Source organism: Colletotrichum costaricense, assembly GCF_030867565.1.
Source record: "Colletotrichum costaricense strain IMI 309622 chromosome Unknown Scaffold_14.1, whole genome shotgun sequence".
In the NCBI taxonomy this organism is placed as follows: Eukaryota; Fungi; Ascomycota; class Sordariomycetes; order Glomerellales; family Glomerellaceae; genus Colletotrichum; species Colletotrichum costaricense.
In genome coordinates, this window is record NW_026848243.1 from 537,141 (window position 1) to 554,592 (window position 17,452).

General features: G+C 55.1%; 8 protein-coding genes across 8 annotated transcripts; 3 read left to right on the plus strand and 5 right to left on the minus strand.

The window, feature by feature from the left end:
- Window positions 1-577: 577 nt before the first annotated feature.
- Window positions 578-1,412, plus strand: CCOS01_12065 (uncharacterized protein; the record flags this gene model as incomplete). Its single annotated transcript, XM_060460215.1, has 2 exons — window positions 578-682; window positions 756-1,412. The coding sequence occupies 2 exons, from the start codon at window positions 578-580 to the stop codon at window positions 1,410-1,412; spliced, it is 762 nt and encodes a 253-aa protein (XP_060309158.1).
- A 244-nt stretch (window positions 1,413-1,656) lies between these two features.
- CCOS01_12066 (uncharacterized protein) lies at window positions 1,657-2,376 on the minus strand (the record flags this gene model as incomplete). The annotated part of the gene is made up of 1 exon (XM_060460216.1): window positions 1,657-2,376. One exon carries the CDS (start codon window positions 2,374-2,376, stop codon window positions 1,657-1,659), a length of 720 nt encoding a protein of 239 aa, XP_060309159.1.
- A 431-nt stretch (window positions 2,377-2,807) lies between these two features.
- Window positions 2,808-4,509, plus strand: CCOS01_12067 (Tim44-like domain-containing protein; the record flags this gene model as incomplete). Its single annotated transcript, XM_060460217.1, has 2 exons — window positions 2,808-3,772; window positions 3,834-4,509. The coding sequence occupies 2 exons, from the start codon at window positions 2,808-2,810 to the stop codon at window positions 4,507-4,509; spliced, it is 1,641 nt and encodes a 546-aa protein (XP_060309160.1).
- Window positions 4,510-4,916: 407 nt separating this feature from the next.
- Window positions 4,917-7,387, minus strand: CCOS01_12068 (oxidoreductase family protein; the record flags this gene model as incomplete). Its single annotated transcript, XM_060460218.1, has 3 exons — window positions 4,917-5,679; window positions 6,029-6,569; window positions 6,631-7,387. Coding segments are annotated over 3 exons (2,061 nt in total), but the record flags the coding sequence as incomplete, so codon positions are not given.
- A 548-nt stretch (window positions 7,388-7,935) lies between these two features.
- On the minus strand, window positions 7,936-8,346 carry CCOS01_12069 (uncharacterized protein; the record flags this gene model as incomplete). The annotated part of the gene is made up of 1 exon (XM_060460219.1): window positions 7,936-8,346. The coding sequence occupies one exon, from the start codon at window positions 8,344-8,346 to the stop codon at window positions 7,936-7,938; it is 411 nt and encodes a 136-aa protein (XP_060309162.1).
- Window positions 8,347-9,283: 937 nt separating this feature from the next.
- Window positions 9,284-10,033, minus strand: CCOS01_12070 (uncharacterized protein; the record flags this gene model as incomplete). Its single annotated transcript, XM_060460220.1, has 1 exon — window positions 9,284-10,033. One exon carries the CDS (start codon window positions 10,031-10,033, stop codon window positions 9,284-9,286), a length of 750 nt encoding a protein of 249 aa, XP_060309163.1.
- Window positions 10,034-10,395: 362 nt separating this feature from the next.
- On the minus strand, window positions 10,396-14,532 carry CCOS01_12071 (uncharacterized protein; the record flags this gene model as incomplete). The annotated part of the gene is made up of 1 exon (XM_060460221.1): window positions 10,396-14,532. One exon carries the CDS (start codon window positions 14,530-14,532, stop codon window positions 10,396-10,398), a length of 4,137 nt encoding a protein of 1,378 aa, XP_060309164.1.
- A 1,029-nt stretch (window positions 14,533-15,561) lies between these two features.
- Window positions 15,562-17,166, plus strand: CCOS01_12072 (uncharacterized protein; the record flags this gene model as incomplete). Its single annotated transcript, XM_060460222.1, has 2 exons — window positions 15,562-15,602; window positions 15,669-17,166. 2 exons carry the CDS (start codon window positions 15,562-15,564, stop codon window positions 17,164-17,166), a joined length of 1,539 nt encoding a protein of 512 aa, XP_060309165.1.
- Between the last annotated feature and the right edge of the window lie 286 nt (window positions 17,167-17,452).

Here is a 17,452-nt window from a genome sequence, read left to right on the forward strand (position 1 = left end):
TGCAGTGAAGAGTACTTGTGCATCCCGCATACCACCACCCGATTTCTATGGCCTAAGTCTGGCTGCCCAAGTACCTGACCTTACCTTCAAGCTCCCATCAACCAGCAACCTCCAGGCTCCTTGATGTTGTTCAATGCAGCACTTTGCCTTTCTGCTGACGCCCGCTTTCTCAGCGCCGAGCACCGCCCGAGCCAAGCCCAAGGAACCTAAGCTACGAGACCTGCCTTGAGGTTCTTTGCCGGGTGCATTGCGTTTGCTTCCGTCTCCTTCTCGTCGCGAGTTCCGTCAAACGTTTCTGTTCATTCTGCAGCCAGCCTATTTCATTGTATTTGCGTCCTTCATTCACTGAAACATCCCCCATATCTCGTGTCCTCGAAAGTATTCCCTAAGCGCATTTATTCCCCAGACTGGCCCTCTTCTCCGTTTCGTGCCTCGTCTCATCTTCTCCAACAACGCCGCGCCCCTCCCACCCGACTCGCAGCTGCCCAGGCTCTCACGACGTAACCTGGAATACGCCAAAAAGGCAGCAGCACCCACAACCTACAAAAACACCTCACCCGACAAATTGCAGAAAAGCATGCCTCCACGATCGAGCAATCCCAGGCAGTCTACCGCGTCGCATAGGTCGACATTGTCATTATCCAAAACCGAAGTCACAATCCATGTCTATGATCTGCTACCTGTAAGTTGCTCGGACCCACCGAACCGACAGCTTGGTTCCGTCACCGCCAGCCCAGCTAACAAAGTGACTGCAGCCAGGACGTCTATCCTCTGTTCTTTGGACATTTGGCGCTTCGCTGCTGCACTCGGGTGTTGTGATCAATGGCAGAGAGTACGCCTACGGCGGGCACGAGCGACGAGGTGTGACGGGAGTATACTGGACAAAGCCCAAGACGGAGCCCCCCGGCGGCACTTTCAAGTCCGAGATCCTCCACGGCTTTACCTTTGCAACCCAGGCCGAGATCGACGCGATTCTGGAAGAAGCCTCGAGAGACTTCCTTGGAACCTCCTATAACCTCTTGACGAAAAATTGCAACCACTTTACTTCCTATCTCTGCAGAAAGCTTACCGGCCGTCCCGGTCCCGGCTGGCTGAATCGTGCGGCAAGCATCGGTGTCGCATTACCCTGCGTTGTTCCTAGGGACTGGATCGACCCACCCGAGTACGATACCGCCGACGGCGCACTTCTGGAAGAGGAGGAGGAGGATGATCGTGCTCACGAAGGCTCTAGGATGCTGAAGCAATCGCCGCCGAGGTTCCTCACCGAGAACTCCAAGGGTCAAGCGGAGGACGCCGATTGGGATAGCGAGGAGGAACGACGCCGCGGCGGCAACGGCAAGGGCAAGAAGGCCGTACGGGATACTGCGGGTCGCGACCTACCTGCTGCCGAAAGGGCTCCGGTTCGAAAGTAGAGGTCGTCGTCGTCGATTCTCTACATCAGGGTATGCGGTATGTTTGGCGTTACAAAGGTCTGGCGTTTGGGTTTAATGGGCGTACAGCACTTGATACCAGTGGGGTTGGACATCTGCATTTTTGATATGAAACCATCAGAATGCAAGGAAATTTGCTCTTGTGATATGATACAGTTGTACATGTATTGTACAGGCGTTATTGCGTTGTTCTTCCCCCACGAACTCCAGACAGCGTACCCCCTTTCTAGACACGTCTTGGGTTCTTGCTCCTCGTTCCACCAAATTTCAATCTCGTTGAATCCGCCACCCGAATGACCTTGCTTCTCCAAAGCTTACCCTCGGGGGCCATGAGAACCTTGACTGCCGCGTCACGTCCAACACCGAATCCTCTGAGCACGATCTCGAGCTTATTGATCTTCTTGTGCCATCCAGCGTAGTTCAACCTCTCAAGGACGTATGCCGTCAATTGGTAGGCGGCGTCGTATCCTTTCCTCTTGGACTTCTTGAAGCCGATGTTGCCGGTCGACAGGGAGATGATGGCGCCACGGTCGGGCTTCGTGACCGTCACATGCGTGTTGTGCTTGTGGGAGTAGATGTGCATGTGGTACGGCTCCAAGAGGTCCTCCTGTTCGGGGACAAGGTCGTCGAGGCCTGAGCCGCTTGAGGCGAGACCGCCATCTAGCGACTTGCCGGCGGCCTTGTTCAGGGTTTGGAGAAGCATTGTCTGGTTGTGGCTGGGCGAGCTAGTTCCCTGTGTCGGTGCCGGTGTTGAGGCTGTGGAGCGGGAGCCGTACATGGCAGCGAGAAGCTCCTGGCCTCCTTTCTTCGCATCGTCGGCGCGCTGAATCGGGGTCTGAGAGAAGGGTCGGAGGAAAGCCGGGGAGCATCGTGATATCGGGGATGGACGGGCGGCAGTCTGAAAGATGGATCTCGCCAAGAGGCGAGTCGTTGGTGCGGAGCTCATCGCAGGAGTTGTGTCAGGCTTCCTGTCGCAATAGGGGGAGAGAGGGCGACCTGTTCGTGACGATGATGGCCCAGCTGCAATGAAGATTTCAGAAATTTGGTAAAGCTCCCGTTCGAACGTCTGGAGACATTGCCGCTATCTGATTGGCTCCCGAGTGGCGCGCCGGGTCGTCTTCGGTTGAACAAGGGCCCAGATTTTTTCCGCGCTCCGCTGTCAACCGAGATCGCTCGCCCAGCACTGCAGCGCCAGAGCTTCTGGAACCCCCGTCGGAACCTGTCGCGAGCCAAAATTTCTTTGCAACTTTACTCGCCCCCAATCGTCATCTGCATCCCCTTTCCGCCCCTCTCCTCCCTCTCTTTTTCTAATATCCTCTTTTGCGTTAATCGTCGAGAGGCGGTTGGCTTGGGTTATACTACACACACACACACAGTATGAACTCTCTCGTGCAATCGGCGAGGAGAAATCCTCAGAATGCGCTCGTAAGAGCTTCCGCGCGGGCGGCGGTCCAAAACCACAGCAGGACACCCGCCTTCAGCCGGTTACTTTCCACAGACATCAGTAGTAACGCTGTGCTGGTCTCATCACGACACACCTTTGCACGATCCACCTCATTGCGATCACAGTTTCTCCCTGAAGATGTCCGCAGCATCTCGAGCTCGATGCAATCCAGGTCTTTCCACCTGACGGCCAGACAGCTCCAGCAGCAGCAGACCGAGAAGCCCAAGGCAACCGAAGACGGTGCAAAGCCTGCCGAGGATACCGCGAAGCCCACCGAGGAAGCCAAGGCCAAGGACGCCGAGTCTGAGGGCAAGGAGGAGTCATCCGAGAAGAAGGAGGGCGAGAAGGCCGAGGGAGAGGAGGGTAAGGAAGGCGAGGAGAAGCAAAAGGAGAAGAAGGAGGACATGCCGCCTCCTCCGCCCCACGGGGACAAGACGCCGTGGGAGGTCTTCAGAGAGACACTGACGGCCGAGTTTGGCAAGTCCAAGGAATGGAACGAGTCGACAAAGGCATTGTCTGGCGAGATCCAGGACTTTGCCGAGAGCGAGAGAGTCCGCAAAGCCCGCGAGGCCTATGAGAAGTCTTCTGGCGCCATCTCTTCTGCTGCGACGAGCGCCGTCAAGACCACCGCTGGCGCCATCGGAAAGGGTGCCGCCTGGACCTGGGATACCACCGCCATGAAGGGCGTCCGCAAGGTCGCTAACGTGACGGGAGACGCGCTCGACAAGGCGACCAAGCCCATCCGCGAAACCGAGGCCTACAAGAACGTCAAGGACGTTATCGATGACGGCAGCAGCTCGCGCTACGGTGGCTGGGTTGAGAAGGAGGAGCGTAGAAAGAAGCGCGAGGCTGAGGCCCTTAAGCACGGCAAGCCAGAGATCTTTGAGGAAGACCCCAAGTAAGTTTTCGAAAAAGCGGATTACCTGCAGGTCCGGAACTCCCAACTGACTGTGATGAAGCGCCGGCACAAACGTCACGATTCACAAAGACGCCGCCTGGAAGGAAGCGTGGAACGAGTTCAAGGACTCGAACAAGTTCGCCCAGGGCTTCTTCAGCGCCGGCAAGGTCTACCGCGAATCCGAAAACCCCCTCATCGAGACCGCGCGACTCGTCACGGACAAGATTGGAGGATGGTTCGCCGAGAACGAGACGGCCCAGGTCATCAAGAAGTTCCGCACAATGGACCCCAGCTTCCGAACGGAGCCCTTCTTGAAGGAGCTCCGCGAATACATCTTGCCCGAGGTTCTCGACGCCTACGTCAAGGGCGACATCGAGACCCTCAAGCTCTGGCTCTCTGAGGCCCAGTACTCCGTGTACGAGGCCCTGACGAAGCAGTACCTTACCGCCGGCCTCAAGTCGGACGGCAAGATCCTCGATATCCGCCACGTCGACATTGTCCGCGCCCGCATGCTGGACCCCGGTGAAATCCCCGTCTTCGTCATCACCTGCAGGACACAAGAGGTGCACGTCTACCGCAACGCAAAGTCTGGCGAGCTCGCGGCCGGCATGGAGGATAAGGTGCAGCTGGTGACGTACGCCATCGGTATCACCCGCGTACCAGAGGATGTCAGCAACCCTGAAACGAGAGGATGGCGTCTCATTGAGATGCAGAAGAGTGGAAAGGACTACTACTAAACCAAAACTACCATCAACAACACCAACACTACTATCATAACCCACCACTCCCAACTTTTCAAGGGGGCGGTACTTCTCATAAGCGATGAAGATGTTTGGATGATGAATTAACAACCTACAAAGAAGCCCCCTTCTCGCAAAAAATCTTCAGCCGACAAAAAAGTGTTTTATTACTTGTACAAAATAGATACTCGGGGGCATATGGGACTGGCGAACACTGGACGCGACGTTGCCACAATGTGAAGTGTGGCCAAAGGGGGAGGAAAGACAAAAACCAACACCGCTCTTGAAGGCTATATGTGTACGTGTAGAAGGAAAAAATGTGTCTTTCATGTAGACGAGGCGATTACCCATACTTCGCGATGTAATACCAAACGAGAACTAAGAATGTCCTCACCCCATCATTACTATCCCCCTTTAGCCGTGTCATTTGCCGTCTTGACGGATCCTGCATCTTCCTCTCCTCGTCTCAACTTCTTAACAGCCCCTTCGTCTACAACTTGACTCCCTTCACCTTCTTCAGAACTCCGCCTCCTCTTCGCTTCAGCCTCGACAACTTCCCTCTTCCTCCCCTTCCTCTCCTCCTCCACCTCTGCCTCCTCTCTCAACACCGTCCGAACCTCCATCAAAATCTTACCCAGCAAATTCAACCCCCACCGTCCCCGATCCGAACCCGGTGCCTTATCCGGCGAGAACCCGATCCCCCAGATCCGATCCATCGGACTCGCCTCCACCAGCTCCCTATCCCCCGTCGCCAGCAACTTCTTCCGCAACTCTGGCGCGGACCGGAACTTCAGGAGATTGCCCTCGCGGACGATGCGCTCTCTGTTCTCGTTCCACAGCGCTTCGTTGAAGTTGCGCACTTTGCGGCCGAGGGCTTTGACTTTGCGCGGGTGGTCTGCTTTGAGGATGGATAGGGCGACGGCGGGGTCGGTGAAGAGGAGGGCTTTGGCGTGCATCATGTAGTGTTCTGCTGTTTTGAATGTTATGGATGTGGAGGGGGTTGAAGATGAGGATGGGGACGAGGATGAGGATGAAGAGGGAGAGGGAGATTGGGTGAAGGGGTTGGAGGTCCACCATTGGGAGAGGTAGCCTTCATGCCCCGTTTCCCGCCAAAAGTAGATTGGTGATGTGTTCATGGTGATTACGGATGTAAGGATCGAACTCATTCTTTGAATTTGAAGCTTGTATGCTGTTCGTAAGGGGTGGTAGGTTTGCATAGCTTATATGTGTTGGGTGATGTAGAAGTGAGGCTGACTTTGAAGGCAACTGTCTGCCTAACTGCGTGTTAGTGCCGCCGCCGGATGACTCAACCGAGAGTGAGCGTGAACGCCAAAACATGAAGTGAGTTTAAAAGCACAAGACATCTCAAACATCACAATACTAAACGTTGAATAGTGACTTGAGTGATGAAGAAGCAGATCACATTTCTCATGATACTTAGATAAACACCTCAGTTGGGTCCCTGCCCCGGGACAAGACCATGAGCCTACACACTAATATAAGCCATCTCACTCACCCAGACTTGTAGAGAATCCCATCAACCTGCTCATGCCGCCTCACAGCATCCTCAAAACTAGGCAAACTCTCACCCTCCGCAAAAGCCTCATAAACCGCCCCGACACATCTCGCCGGCACAGGCAACTCCGCCTGCCACCCCTCCTCCCACGCCCACGGCACACTCTCCACCTCGCCGCTCTCAAAGTCTTGAACCTCAATCTTGACACCGTCCACGTCCGCAAAGGCCTGCAGCGCGACGCTGTTCTGCGACGTGAGACGGATCTCGCCCTTTTCGCCGTTGACGGTCCACGAGAGCTGCGGCTCGCCGCCGAAGGGCTGACCCCGTCGGAACCGCGCGAGGAGCGTGGCGCCTTGGGCGGAAACGAGGTTTGAGGGTGGGAGGGTCGCTGTTGCGACGAGGAGGTCGGGCACGTTGCTTGGGACTGTCTCGACGATTTGCTTCGTTGACGGGTCGCGGATCTTGACGTCGGGGCGTTGGATTTGGGTGTGCGAGTGTTGGATGGTCGCCTCGCCTAGGACGTGCTGGATCTGGTCAAACACTGAACGCTCATGTTAGCAATGGGTGAGATTTCCATGTCAAGGGCAAAGAAATGAACTCACAGTGACCAAAACCGATGGTGATCACATTCCCTCCAATCTCGCGCTGAGTGAAGTACTTCAACCCAGCCGGCAAAACATTCCGATCCAACGAACCACCCGCCGCCCTCACCTCACTACTCAACACCTTTCCAATCCTCCCCTCCTCCAAGATCTCTTTGACCTTCAACAGCGACGGCGCAAATCTTCCCTGGACACCCACCACCGTCCTCGCCCCGCTCCTCCTCGCCGCATCCGCCAGCTCCCCCGCGCGCTTCGCGTCCTGCGCGAGAGGCCACTCGACGTACACACTCTTACCCGCCTCGACGCTGGAAAGAGCCGTGTCGTAGTGCTGATCGACCCGCGTCGAGACGACGACGAGGTCCACGTCCGGGTCCGCGGCCAGGTCGGCGGGGCTGCCGTAGGCCTTAGTGGAGGAGGGGAGGTTATAGGCTTTCACTGCGCGCTGGGCGGCTTCGACGCTCGAGTTGCAGAGGGCTGTGATTGTGTATTTGGAGCGGCCGCGCGGAGAGAGGAGGTAGGGGAGGTGGGCGCTTGAGGCCCAGGCTGTTGTTGCGGTTGAGGAGAGGCCGATGATGCCGATTCTGATGGGTGCCATTATGAGGGTTTGTTTGATGTTGGTGGTGGTTACGGTTGGATGAAAACTTGTCGATTGAGGTCTTGTAGCGAGATGAGAAGGTTCGGGCTGTGTGTTTATAGTGAAGTAACGGTATGGAGGTGAGGTGTGTAAGACTGAAGATGATGTGATGGCCGATTTGTAAGCTGGCGCATCGCGGTGTAAGTCGATTGGAAGAGGGGTTGCGGCCACCTTGGTAATCAACCTCCCCCTCGCTTTGATATCGAAATCTCAATGAAACTAATAGAGATCTACACCAAGTGAGCTTGCGTGGTCTCCGTGGAAAGAGATCCATCGCCTATGATTTGTCACACTTGGAGGGACCCGAGCGGATGCGGATCTCAACCAACGAATTTGCAACCCGTTTCTGCAAGTTTCTTGAAGTATGTCACTCTTGATTGAGTGATGCTCAAAGTTTCACGGTTGAGAATTGTTACAATGAGTAGAGATGCATGATCAAATGTGCCAGAATAAATCCGTCAATCCCGATTCCCTCATTACTGACATCAATCATCCAAACTCATGTTTCCATATAGTTGACTGCAATGAGGCCGGCAATGCCATGTTTACACCCAAGAACACTAGGAATATACCTTCACCCCACAACTTCCTGACTTAGCTCCCAACACCATGCTAATACAGTCTGGATGACATCTTGATTGTATCAAGAAACCCATTTACCAAAAACACAATCAAACCAAACCCATAAACATCGAAGCCACCAAAACAAACATACCAACTCTCACAGTCGTAACGCCCGACCCCGCGGGTCCGCTTTCAGCAACGTGCAAGTAGAAAGGATATCCAGACGTCTCATTATGTTTCAATGTCCCATTGGTACTCATCTTTTCCTTGTTGGCCCAGCGACGACGACAGGCCATGAACCTAGACAGCGCCGTGTCCTCGTCGGCGTAGGTCGCGGGAAGCTCGCACCACTTGTAGCAGCCCTCGGCGAGCTGGAGTGAATTTGGGTCGCAGCAGGCCGCCATGGGCGTGTCATACGTGTTGTAGCCTAGCGTAACGACGTATGTGAGGTTTTCTGGGATAGGAAAGTGGGTGGGTTGTGTTATGAGGTGGGGGTCTGGACATGTTGCGGTAGCCATTGCGACAGGTGGTTGTTTTGGTTCTTAGAGCCGGGGAGTTGTAGTTGACGATGACGAGAAGCACCGGTACTTGGAGTTCGGGTTGATGGTAATGCTCGGTGTTATCTGTATTATTCGGATCCGTTCGTGGGAAAGATAAAGTCTCGCTAAGATATCGTGATATAGCTGTTGTATGTACTCGTATAAATTTGATACATAGAACGTCATTTACCCAAGAGATTTCATGATCAATCTAGATTAAATTGCTTGTACAATCTGATATTAGTTCATCAGTGGTTCTCTACCCAGTTGCTCAATGTCAGCTTGGCAGCCGCCCGACTGCAGTCTTGCCAAGCCCTACGGCGCAGCACAGCTGATTCTATACCCATGTACGGACGTCATCCAGCATTTGACGGGTATTTTAACCGGTTCAAAACGAGCCATCGTGGTCATGGGTAACTGCAAAAATCTGGGGTAGGTTCCTGATTTGAAAGCACAGAGGCGCAGACGTTCCTGGTTTGTTGGCGATCTTTGGTGTTGGCAATGGCAGCGCTTACCAGTGACGTCGATGGCCGAGCATGGATCATGATGCTTGTTTCAACCGCCATCTCATACAGGCACGTCTACGCCGTTGAACTAAACAATCCAATACTACCTTGATCAGCTTGACAGTACCTTTGAGTGCAAAGTGTTGGTGCTCAAAATAAGTCCCGCCGTGAATTTGGCAAGATACCGCTACTACCACAGCCATCTACCATGCTTTTGACAGCCGTGTAAAGCTTCGTAATGACTTCAATCTAAGTGATCACTTCCCCCAAGGCATGACTTGATCAGATTCTCCGCGTCGCCGTAATTGAAAATGGAGCCGGCTCAAGACCGCCCTATATCCGAAGGAGAATGCCAATACATCTTCATTCGCCTCGGCGCTGCAATCGTGAATGACTGACTATCTACCATCTCACGCATCCCCATCCCCAAATAAGCCCTCAAGATCCCTCAAACTCTTCACCTTCATCATCCTCCCCTCCCAAGAAGTCTCCCCCCTCTCATCAAAAAGCACGCTCAAAATCCCCTCCCTCAAAGCAGGCTCGACATCCCTCACCACACTATCCCCAACAAACACAATCTCCCCCGCCCCGATCCCAAGATGCCGCAGCACCTCCCCAAACAGTCCCTCCGTCTTAGCCACCCCAAAGAAATTCGTCGTCGCCAGAAAATCAATATACCCATCAATTCCAAGCTCCCTCACAGTCCTCTCCTGCGCATCCTGCGGACCCTCCGTCATAACAACAACCTTCTTCCCCATAGTCTTCAACTTCTTGAGTAACGCCTCCGCACCGTCCTTCAGCTGGAGCGATTCATTCAAAGTCCGCTCATAGATATCCAATAACGAATCCAAAAACGCCGCATCGTCGCTGGGTGACCCGAACCGGTCCAGCACCGAAGAGAAGCGTTCCCGTCGATACTCAAACGACGTCTTACCGTCTGAAAATGCGGCTGCCGTCTTGACGCGGAGGACGTGGCCGTACGCCTCCTCCAACTCGTCAACGGGAGTGCCGTGTTTCCGAGAGATGGCTTCCAGCGTCTTCGTCGTGGCGGCCGAAGAGGCGCGGCGGAATTCGTGGAGTGTGTCGTCGAGGTCGAAGCCGAACCATGGTTTCTCTACCAAGTTGGCTTTGACTTGTGAGCTAATGTTGGATCCGTCCATTTTGCAATTTGTTAGACGACATTGAAGGCAAGTGAGTGCGTGTAGTTGGTTGTGGGTTAGTAGTACGCAAGTTAGAAGAAGCCATATTTTCACCGGAGCCATGACGGCTAAGCCCCCGGAATCCGGCGGAGCCCGCGATCGGCCCGGAATGTCGTGATTTGACTCAGCCAATCCGTCCCCCACGCATGGCTAAATCACGTATAGAGTCCACGGGGCGGACCATGTTGATTTGCAAATATCTTTAATTACCAAAGGAGTTCTGTGCCCCAAAGCGTCTTATCCAGCGTGCTGTCATCCGGCAGCAAGCGCGGCATGTAAAAGACTAGTAGTAATGTACAACAACCGGGAATAATTACCTCCTCTCACAATATCTCATCGTCTCCAAGGCTCTCATCCGCGTCGCCGATATCATACCCCATTTCTCTCGCGTCTTGCGCCCTCTCGCTGGCCACGCGCGTGGCGTGCCAAGCGTCCCACTTGGCCTTGTCGTTGGCTGACTCGACGACTGTCCGCTTCGCAAGTCCCTTCTTGCGAAGACGACGACGGAGTTGTCGCTTGTCGTAAAAGTCAAGTGTGTTGATATCAATAGTCGTAATATCGGTCCCTGTCACAAAATCCAACGCATCCGCCCAAAGATCTGATGCCTCCTCGGAGTATTGGTTTGCGAGTTGCCGGCCCAAGCCACCTGTGGCCCACTCATCGAGCTTCACAGGAATAGCAACACCCCAAGTGGGATCCGTCGGTGACCAGACGCAAGGTGTCGATGAACATGAAGTTGGTCGGCAGTAAGCCTCGCACATGGCAGACTCAGCGGCATACCAAAGCGACATAAGGAGAAGCATCAGCCCAAGGAATGTAAGGCGGAAGGGGTTGCGACGGTAAAGGCTAGGCACAGGAAGGTGAAGGTACGACACCTCCTTGATGGGAGTCTGGCTCTTGCAGTCTGGGCAATCGCGAGCGTGATCCAGGTTGTGGCGGTGATGCGACCCCTTGGCTTGCGGCTGCTTCTCCGACACTTTCTCAAGTGTAGCAGCATCATCATGTTTGCCGCCCTCGGCGTGAGACACCTGCCCCTCCAAGCGCTCGATGCCCTGCTTGGCACTACGGATGTTGAATAGCCCGTCCTTCAATGTCTTGCTCATCCTGTCGTACTGCTCCAGCTCGTGGTTTCGCTGACTCGTTGGAATGTTCGGCTTGGCTGCGACTTCCTCTTTCTTGACCGCAATGTCATCGAGCATCGACTCGATATCCAGGTCGGGGTCGTTTTGGAGCTTCTGCATGTTAAACAGCTCCTCAAAATCGTCCAAGGTAGAGTCTTCAATCTGATGGATGCGTTGCAGTTCCTTTATATCGTCCTTGACTGTCGGCGGCTTGACTGAGTTGGTCAGAGGTTTGCGCGGCCGAGAGGTCGATCTATTCCGGCGTCGCAGGCTGGTAGTAGTACTCGTTCCGGTCGTCTCCTTCTGATCACTCGTTTCGGAGCCAGACTCGGAGGCCTTGAAGAATGTGCCTGCTCTTGAGGTTGGCCGTGATCCTCTTCTGCTCTGCGGTCTATCGAAAGTCGCATTCGACGAAGGGTCAGGCCTCTTCAATGGGGGTAGGGTACTCTCCTCGATACGCTCAACCTTTAGCGTCGCAGGCGTCTCGACGTAAGCCCCAGTCACTTTAGGTGTAGGGAGAGATAGCGGGTCGACTTTCTTCGGCCGGGGAGTCTCGCCGGCGAGGTCCTTATCCTCATCCTCGGTAGTAGGCTCTGCAGAAGGTGCTCTCGATCCACGCTCAGACTGGTTGTCCGCAGGCGCGAAAAGGTTCCTCTCTTGTTCGATGCGGTCGGTAGGATCACCATCCGACAAGGCCACGCTCTTACGGTTGTCCTTGGCTGAGTCGGTTGACCTCTGATGACGTTCTCGGCGCCTTGCAGCGAAGTCAACGCGAGATTGGGGCCTCCCTACCTCCGGCGCTTTCAGTTCGTCCGTGGAACTGGACTTGGAGTCATCTGTTCCGTTCGTCTCAGTAGAAGCTGGCTCGGACACTTTGATAGTTTCTCTGCGGTTTCGTCGTGGTGGACTGGCCTTAGGTTCGGGTTCGGGGGCAGACCGTCTAGGCTCGCTTCTGCGCCGCTGTGTCTCGGCTCTCTGCGAAGTCTCTTTGGATGTTTCTTTCTCGAGCCTTTCCATCTCAAGCTTCAACTTTTCACGCTTGTCCTCCTCAAGCTTCTCTTTCTCAAGTCTTTCCTTTTCGAGCTTCTCCTTTTCGAGTCTCTCTTTCTCGAGTTTCTCCTTAGCGAGCATGTCCATCTCGATCTTCTCTCTCTCCAACCTCTCCTTCTCCAGCTTCTCCCTGTCGAGTCTCTCCCTCTCTAGTCTCTCCCTCTCGAGCCTGTCTCTCGTTCGTCTCTCCTTCTCCAATCTCTCTACCTCCTGATTCGCCTTTTCCAGCCTTTCCTTCTCGAGGTCTTCAATGCTTGGCCACTTTTTCTCATCTGTAGCTGCGGGCTGGTTATTGGATTCAGGAGCAGGGCTGCTGCTTGCAGCTCTGGCGAGCCTCTGCAACAAGTCTCTCGAGTCCGTTCGCGCATGCGCACCCAATGGCCTCGCAGACTTGGGACTCGCCCGCTCGTTTCGGTTCGCCGGCGACTCAGACAGCGATTTGTTTCGCTCCCGTACAGGTGAGTTGCGATAGATTGTGACAGGCGTGTTGGCGACATGTTCGCCGTCCTCTGTGGGCCACACTGACTCCCCAGCCGCTTCTCGGACAGGCGTCGACTCTCTCGCAAAGTCCTCGCTTCGCCGAGCTTCCGGCGACATGGATCTCGACATCATTGAGTTCTGTTCCCTAATCTCCTCTAATCGACTAGTGGCGACGGCCTTCTTAGACAATGACTCGGCTTCTCGGGCTCGTATCTCGTCGAGTTTCGTGTTTTTTGGCGGGGCTTGTGTATCAACTTCTTCACGGTCTGGTAAATCATCGGGTGTCGGGTAGTAGGAGCGTCGGGGTAGCTTCGCGAAATGCTCCTCTGCCTCTGTTTCTCTTTCGCGAATCTCCTCCAGCCTTGTATTGTTTCTAGCTCTTGGCAGCGCCTTTCGTGACTCGGCAAGCTCTTCCTTGGCTTTCTCTTCCCGCTGACGAATCTCGTCGATCCTAGTATTAGAGCGCCCAGCACGAGGAGAAGGCCCTAGCGATGACTCCCGCCTGAGATTTCCGTTCAGCCCAAAGAGCTGCTCTTCAGCATAAGCGCTGCCGTATGAGGATCGTCGATCGGAGGCTTCGCTGAAGCCAGCGCCATCGGTTCTTATTCGTGGACTGTCTGAAATCTGCAAGTCTCCCGCCGTGAAATCCGCGTCGAGCTGCCACGCATAACTCTTGTCCGGGGATCGGTAATCCGGGTTCGTAGAAGCCGGGCGAGAGGTTGGTGGAGTGGGCTCCTGAGGCAGACGGGAGGTCTCTACAGAGGGCAACGGTGTATCGGCTGCATTGTCATCGTCTGGTTTCGGCCTGGCGGATCGCTTAATACCCTTCTCATCCTGCTCCAGGAGCTCCTTGATGTGTCCTTCAGGAACATGACTCTTTGCGAATGCTCCGGGACGCGGACTGGCGTTCAAACTGCCGTAGCTTGTCCTCCTACCCAAGCCCGGGCCTCCGTTCAAGCTGCTGTTACTTGCCCGCCGGTTCGCACTCTGAGACCCGTTAAGGCTGCTGTTGCTTGTCCTCCTCGCCAGGGTGTGTCCTGTCTCGGCAATCTTTGGTCCCACTCTGGTCTTACCAAAGAAATGTTCCTGATCCCGAGACGCGCTCGGCGACTCTGCCATCTCCCGTTCGTATTGACTCAGTCGACGATCGAAGCTTCCAGAGCTAGAGAGACTGTTCGAGCCTGGACTACCGCCGTACCGTCCCACGTAGCTGTCTCGCAACGAGTCGCTCGACATCCTCGAAAGGGGTCTAGGACGGCTGTAGTCGACCGCATCTTTGCCAAGAGATCGCCGCGATTTTGACTCGTCCGAGACCTGTCGATTGGTATAGGGGCGTGGGGCAGGGCTTGGTGATGCGTCGATGGCTGCGGGGGTAGCTCGCCGCGCCTTCTCGAGGGTTTGGACACGGTTCTCATCCGCCAGCTTCCAGGCCTCGGCGACGGAGACTCCGGAGCCTTTGGCGAAAATGCCAATTGTGGATTTGGGTCTGGGGATGCGAGAGCCGGGAGACACGATCTCGATGGAGTGGTTCGAATTGAGGGAGGGCGTCTGCGAAAGGGAGCTCGAAGGTCGGGGGATCGCGGCGCGAGAGGGGGGTCGGCCGGTCGCACTGGTTTGGGCGTTTGTTGGCGAGTATCCGAATCTGGTACTTCCTGCCGCAGCTGGTGAGGGATTCTGAGGCTCGAGGCTCTCTCGGGAGGGTTTGGAGAATAGTGGTTTACGGCCTTCCTCGTCGATAGTCAATTGAGTAGAAGCGCGACGATTCGCTCGAGCGCCGAGGCCGAACGACGGCGATCGATTGTATTCCATGGCGTTTTGGGGTTGTGGCCACGTTCAAAGGTAGTGGTGGCGACAGTGTAGTGGTGATGGTATGTTGTCAAGCTGCGCGCAGCTGCATTTTCTTGCGATGCGATTTGGCGACTGGTCGCGTCATAACAGTACGAGAACGCAGTAGAAACAGCGACACGAGCTTTTCAAAGCTATGAGGCCGAGATGGTCAACCTAGCCGTGTTTATTCGCATTGTCATCAGGGGAAGGTGGTCGCGCAATGGGGAAAGACAATATTTTGGGTCGGCGAGCGAGCAAGTGGTGAACCGCGTCTTCCTTGGGAAATTGACCGGGGGCCACCCCTGGTGCTTCTTTCCCATTTGGATCAACCCCCACACTGCCCCTCCTAATCTCGGGGCGGAAAAACAGATAGGAAATGACTAATCGGGACCTTCCGGTCCAAAATGGTCCAAGCTCCAATATTGCGCCGGTCTGGACCCTGAATGGCCGATCCCCGTTCTGGAAACGGCGCGCCGTCACGCGGCTCTCAAAGACGTTTAACGGTATCCCGTAACCACGTTTCTGGGTCTTGTTTCCCAGAATAACAAACGACCTTTGTTCACATGTCTGGCGTGCCTGGCTAATCTTCTTTGATGTCGTGTTCACTATCCGAGGGCCCCCACAGCTCATTCAACTTTCATATCCTAAGCGAACATTATACCGCTACGACTCGTCATGCCCAACCCCTGTCCAATGGCCCATTCAGTCAACTCGGGGAGCTATGCCCCTTCAGGATGGGAACCCCTGGGCGCTCAGGAACGCCTGCAGGGACCAGGAACTCGACGCAACAAAGCGGAGGAATCCAGTATACCCCGTCATCTCCAGGCTCCAGCTCATCCGAGCAGTCATTACGGAGTACATCACGAATGAACAGCATAAGCATACCTCACAAAGTGTTGGTTCATCATTAGCAGTCACGACTCACGACTAATCTGCTTAGAAACTTCTTAGTCCCATTGACGAGAATCATCGTCTGCCATCCATACACCAGCTCCAACTAAGTAGCAAGTCATGACCCCCCAAACAGAAGTAATCCGGCCATGCGGCAACATGTATGATACATTCAAACTCACTTTCCTGATACCACCCTCGCACGAACCAAACTGACATGAACACAGGGAAACGTACTCAACAGCCCGGCACTCCCTCGGCCTCTACCGCTGCGTCGCCGTCACCGGCCGCTACGCGCTCCCACCGGGCATCTCAACCCTCTCCCAAGCCAAGCAACTTCTCCAAGACGCCGTCGCACAGGTCATTGCAGAGCAGCCCTTCATGCAGGTCGGCATCGCCGACGAAGACAAACAGACGTCCTCGTTCGTGCGCGTGCCACAAATCAACTTATCAAACCATATTCAGTGGTTCCCTCCGTCCCACCCCGGCTCCGGCTCCGGCCCCGATTTCAACACCGGTGCCAGCGGCCCGGACGCGATCCTCTGCAAACACCTCTCCCACCAACACGACAAACTCTGGCCCGAGCTAACCCAACGTCCACCATGGAAGATCTCCATCATCCCAACCCAGCCCTCACAAGGTTGTGAACCACCAACAGAGATCGAAGTACTCTACTTCTTCCACCACGCAATAAGCGACGGCACAAGCGGCTCAATCTTCCACAAACGCCTCCTCCACGCCCTGAACAACCCCTCCCCCTCCACCACCCACCACCTCCAGTCCAACAACATCCTCACCCTCACAACCCCTCCAACGCTCCCCCTCCCCCAAGAAAACCTCGTCAACGGCCGCATCTCCTGGCCCTACTTCCTCCGCGAACTATGGTCCGCCTTCGGCCCCGCCTGGCTCAAACCGAAGCCAGCCGCGACGCCCTGGACGGGCGAAGCCATACGCCTCGACACGCCCTTCCACACAAACGTCCGCATCGTCACCGTCCCCGCCCTCACAGTCTCCAACCTCCTCGCAGCATGCCGCGCGCAAGGCCTGACTCTGACGCCCCTCATCCACGCCCTCGTCGCAGCCTCCCTCGCGCGACATCTCCCCTCAGAGACAGCACCGTCCTTTGAACCGTCATCCGCCATCAGCATGCGCCGCTTCGTGCGAGACCCAACTCTCGACATCGATAACAAAATGTGCGTCCTGGTAACCTCGACGAATCATCCCATCTCAGAGTCTCTCACCGCCGCCCTCCGCAACTCTTCCCCCGCTTCCTCGGGTCCGACCCTCGAAACCGCAATCTGGACCGTCGCATCCTCCATCAAAACCGACCTCCAAACTCGCCTGACGAGCCTACCCAACGACGACATCACAGCAATGCTCCGCTACGTAAGCGACTTCCACGACTTCTTCCGAAAAAAAGACGGCAAGGCGAGGGGGAACAGTTGGGAGGTGAGTAACCTGGGCGCCATCGAGGGCAGCAGAAGCAGCGACAGCCAGGCCGAGGCTGAGGGCGAAAACGGGTGGAAATTAACCCGCGCCGTCTTCTCCCAATCGGCCGGCACCGTCGCCCAAGCCTTCTGCGTCAACGTAGCCGGCATCGCTGGCGGCGAGACGACGATTACCTTGACGTGGAACGAGGCCGTTACCAGCCCGGAGGTCGTTGAGGGGTTAGCTGGTGATTTGGAGGTGTGGACGAGAAAGCTTGCCGAGGGCGAGCGCTTGTGAGAAATTGGTAATTGGGGTAAAGTTGATAGGATTACGAGAGAAGCTAGTTTCTCCTAGACGATTATACCGTCGAGATGAAGTATCCTCAGACAGAAAACCAAAGTAATGATAATAGAAATGAAAGGTGTTGGGATCAATATGTGGTACGGCTACACTGCCCCGCGACAGATGAAAGGATCAACAGGTATCTAACTAGGGAGTCACATCTAAACCAATGGGAACCAAACAAGTCATGAACAAGAAATGCGGAAGGGTTACTCATTAAATCTATAATCTGTTTCCTACC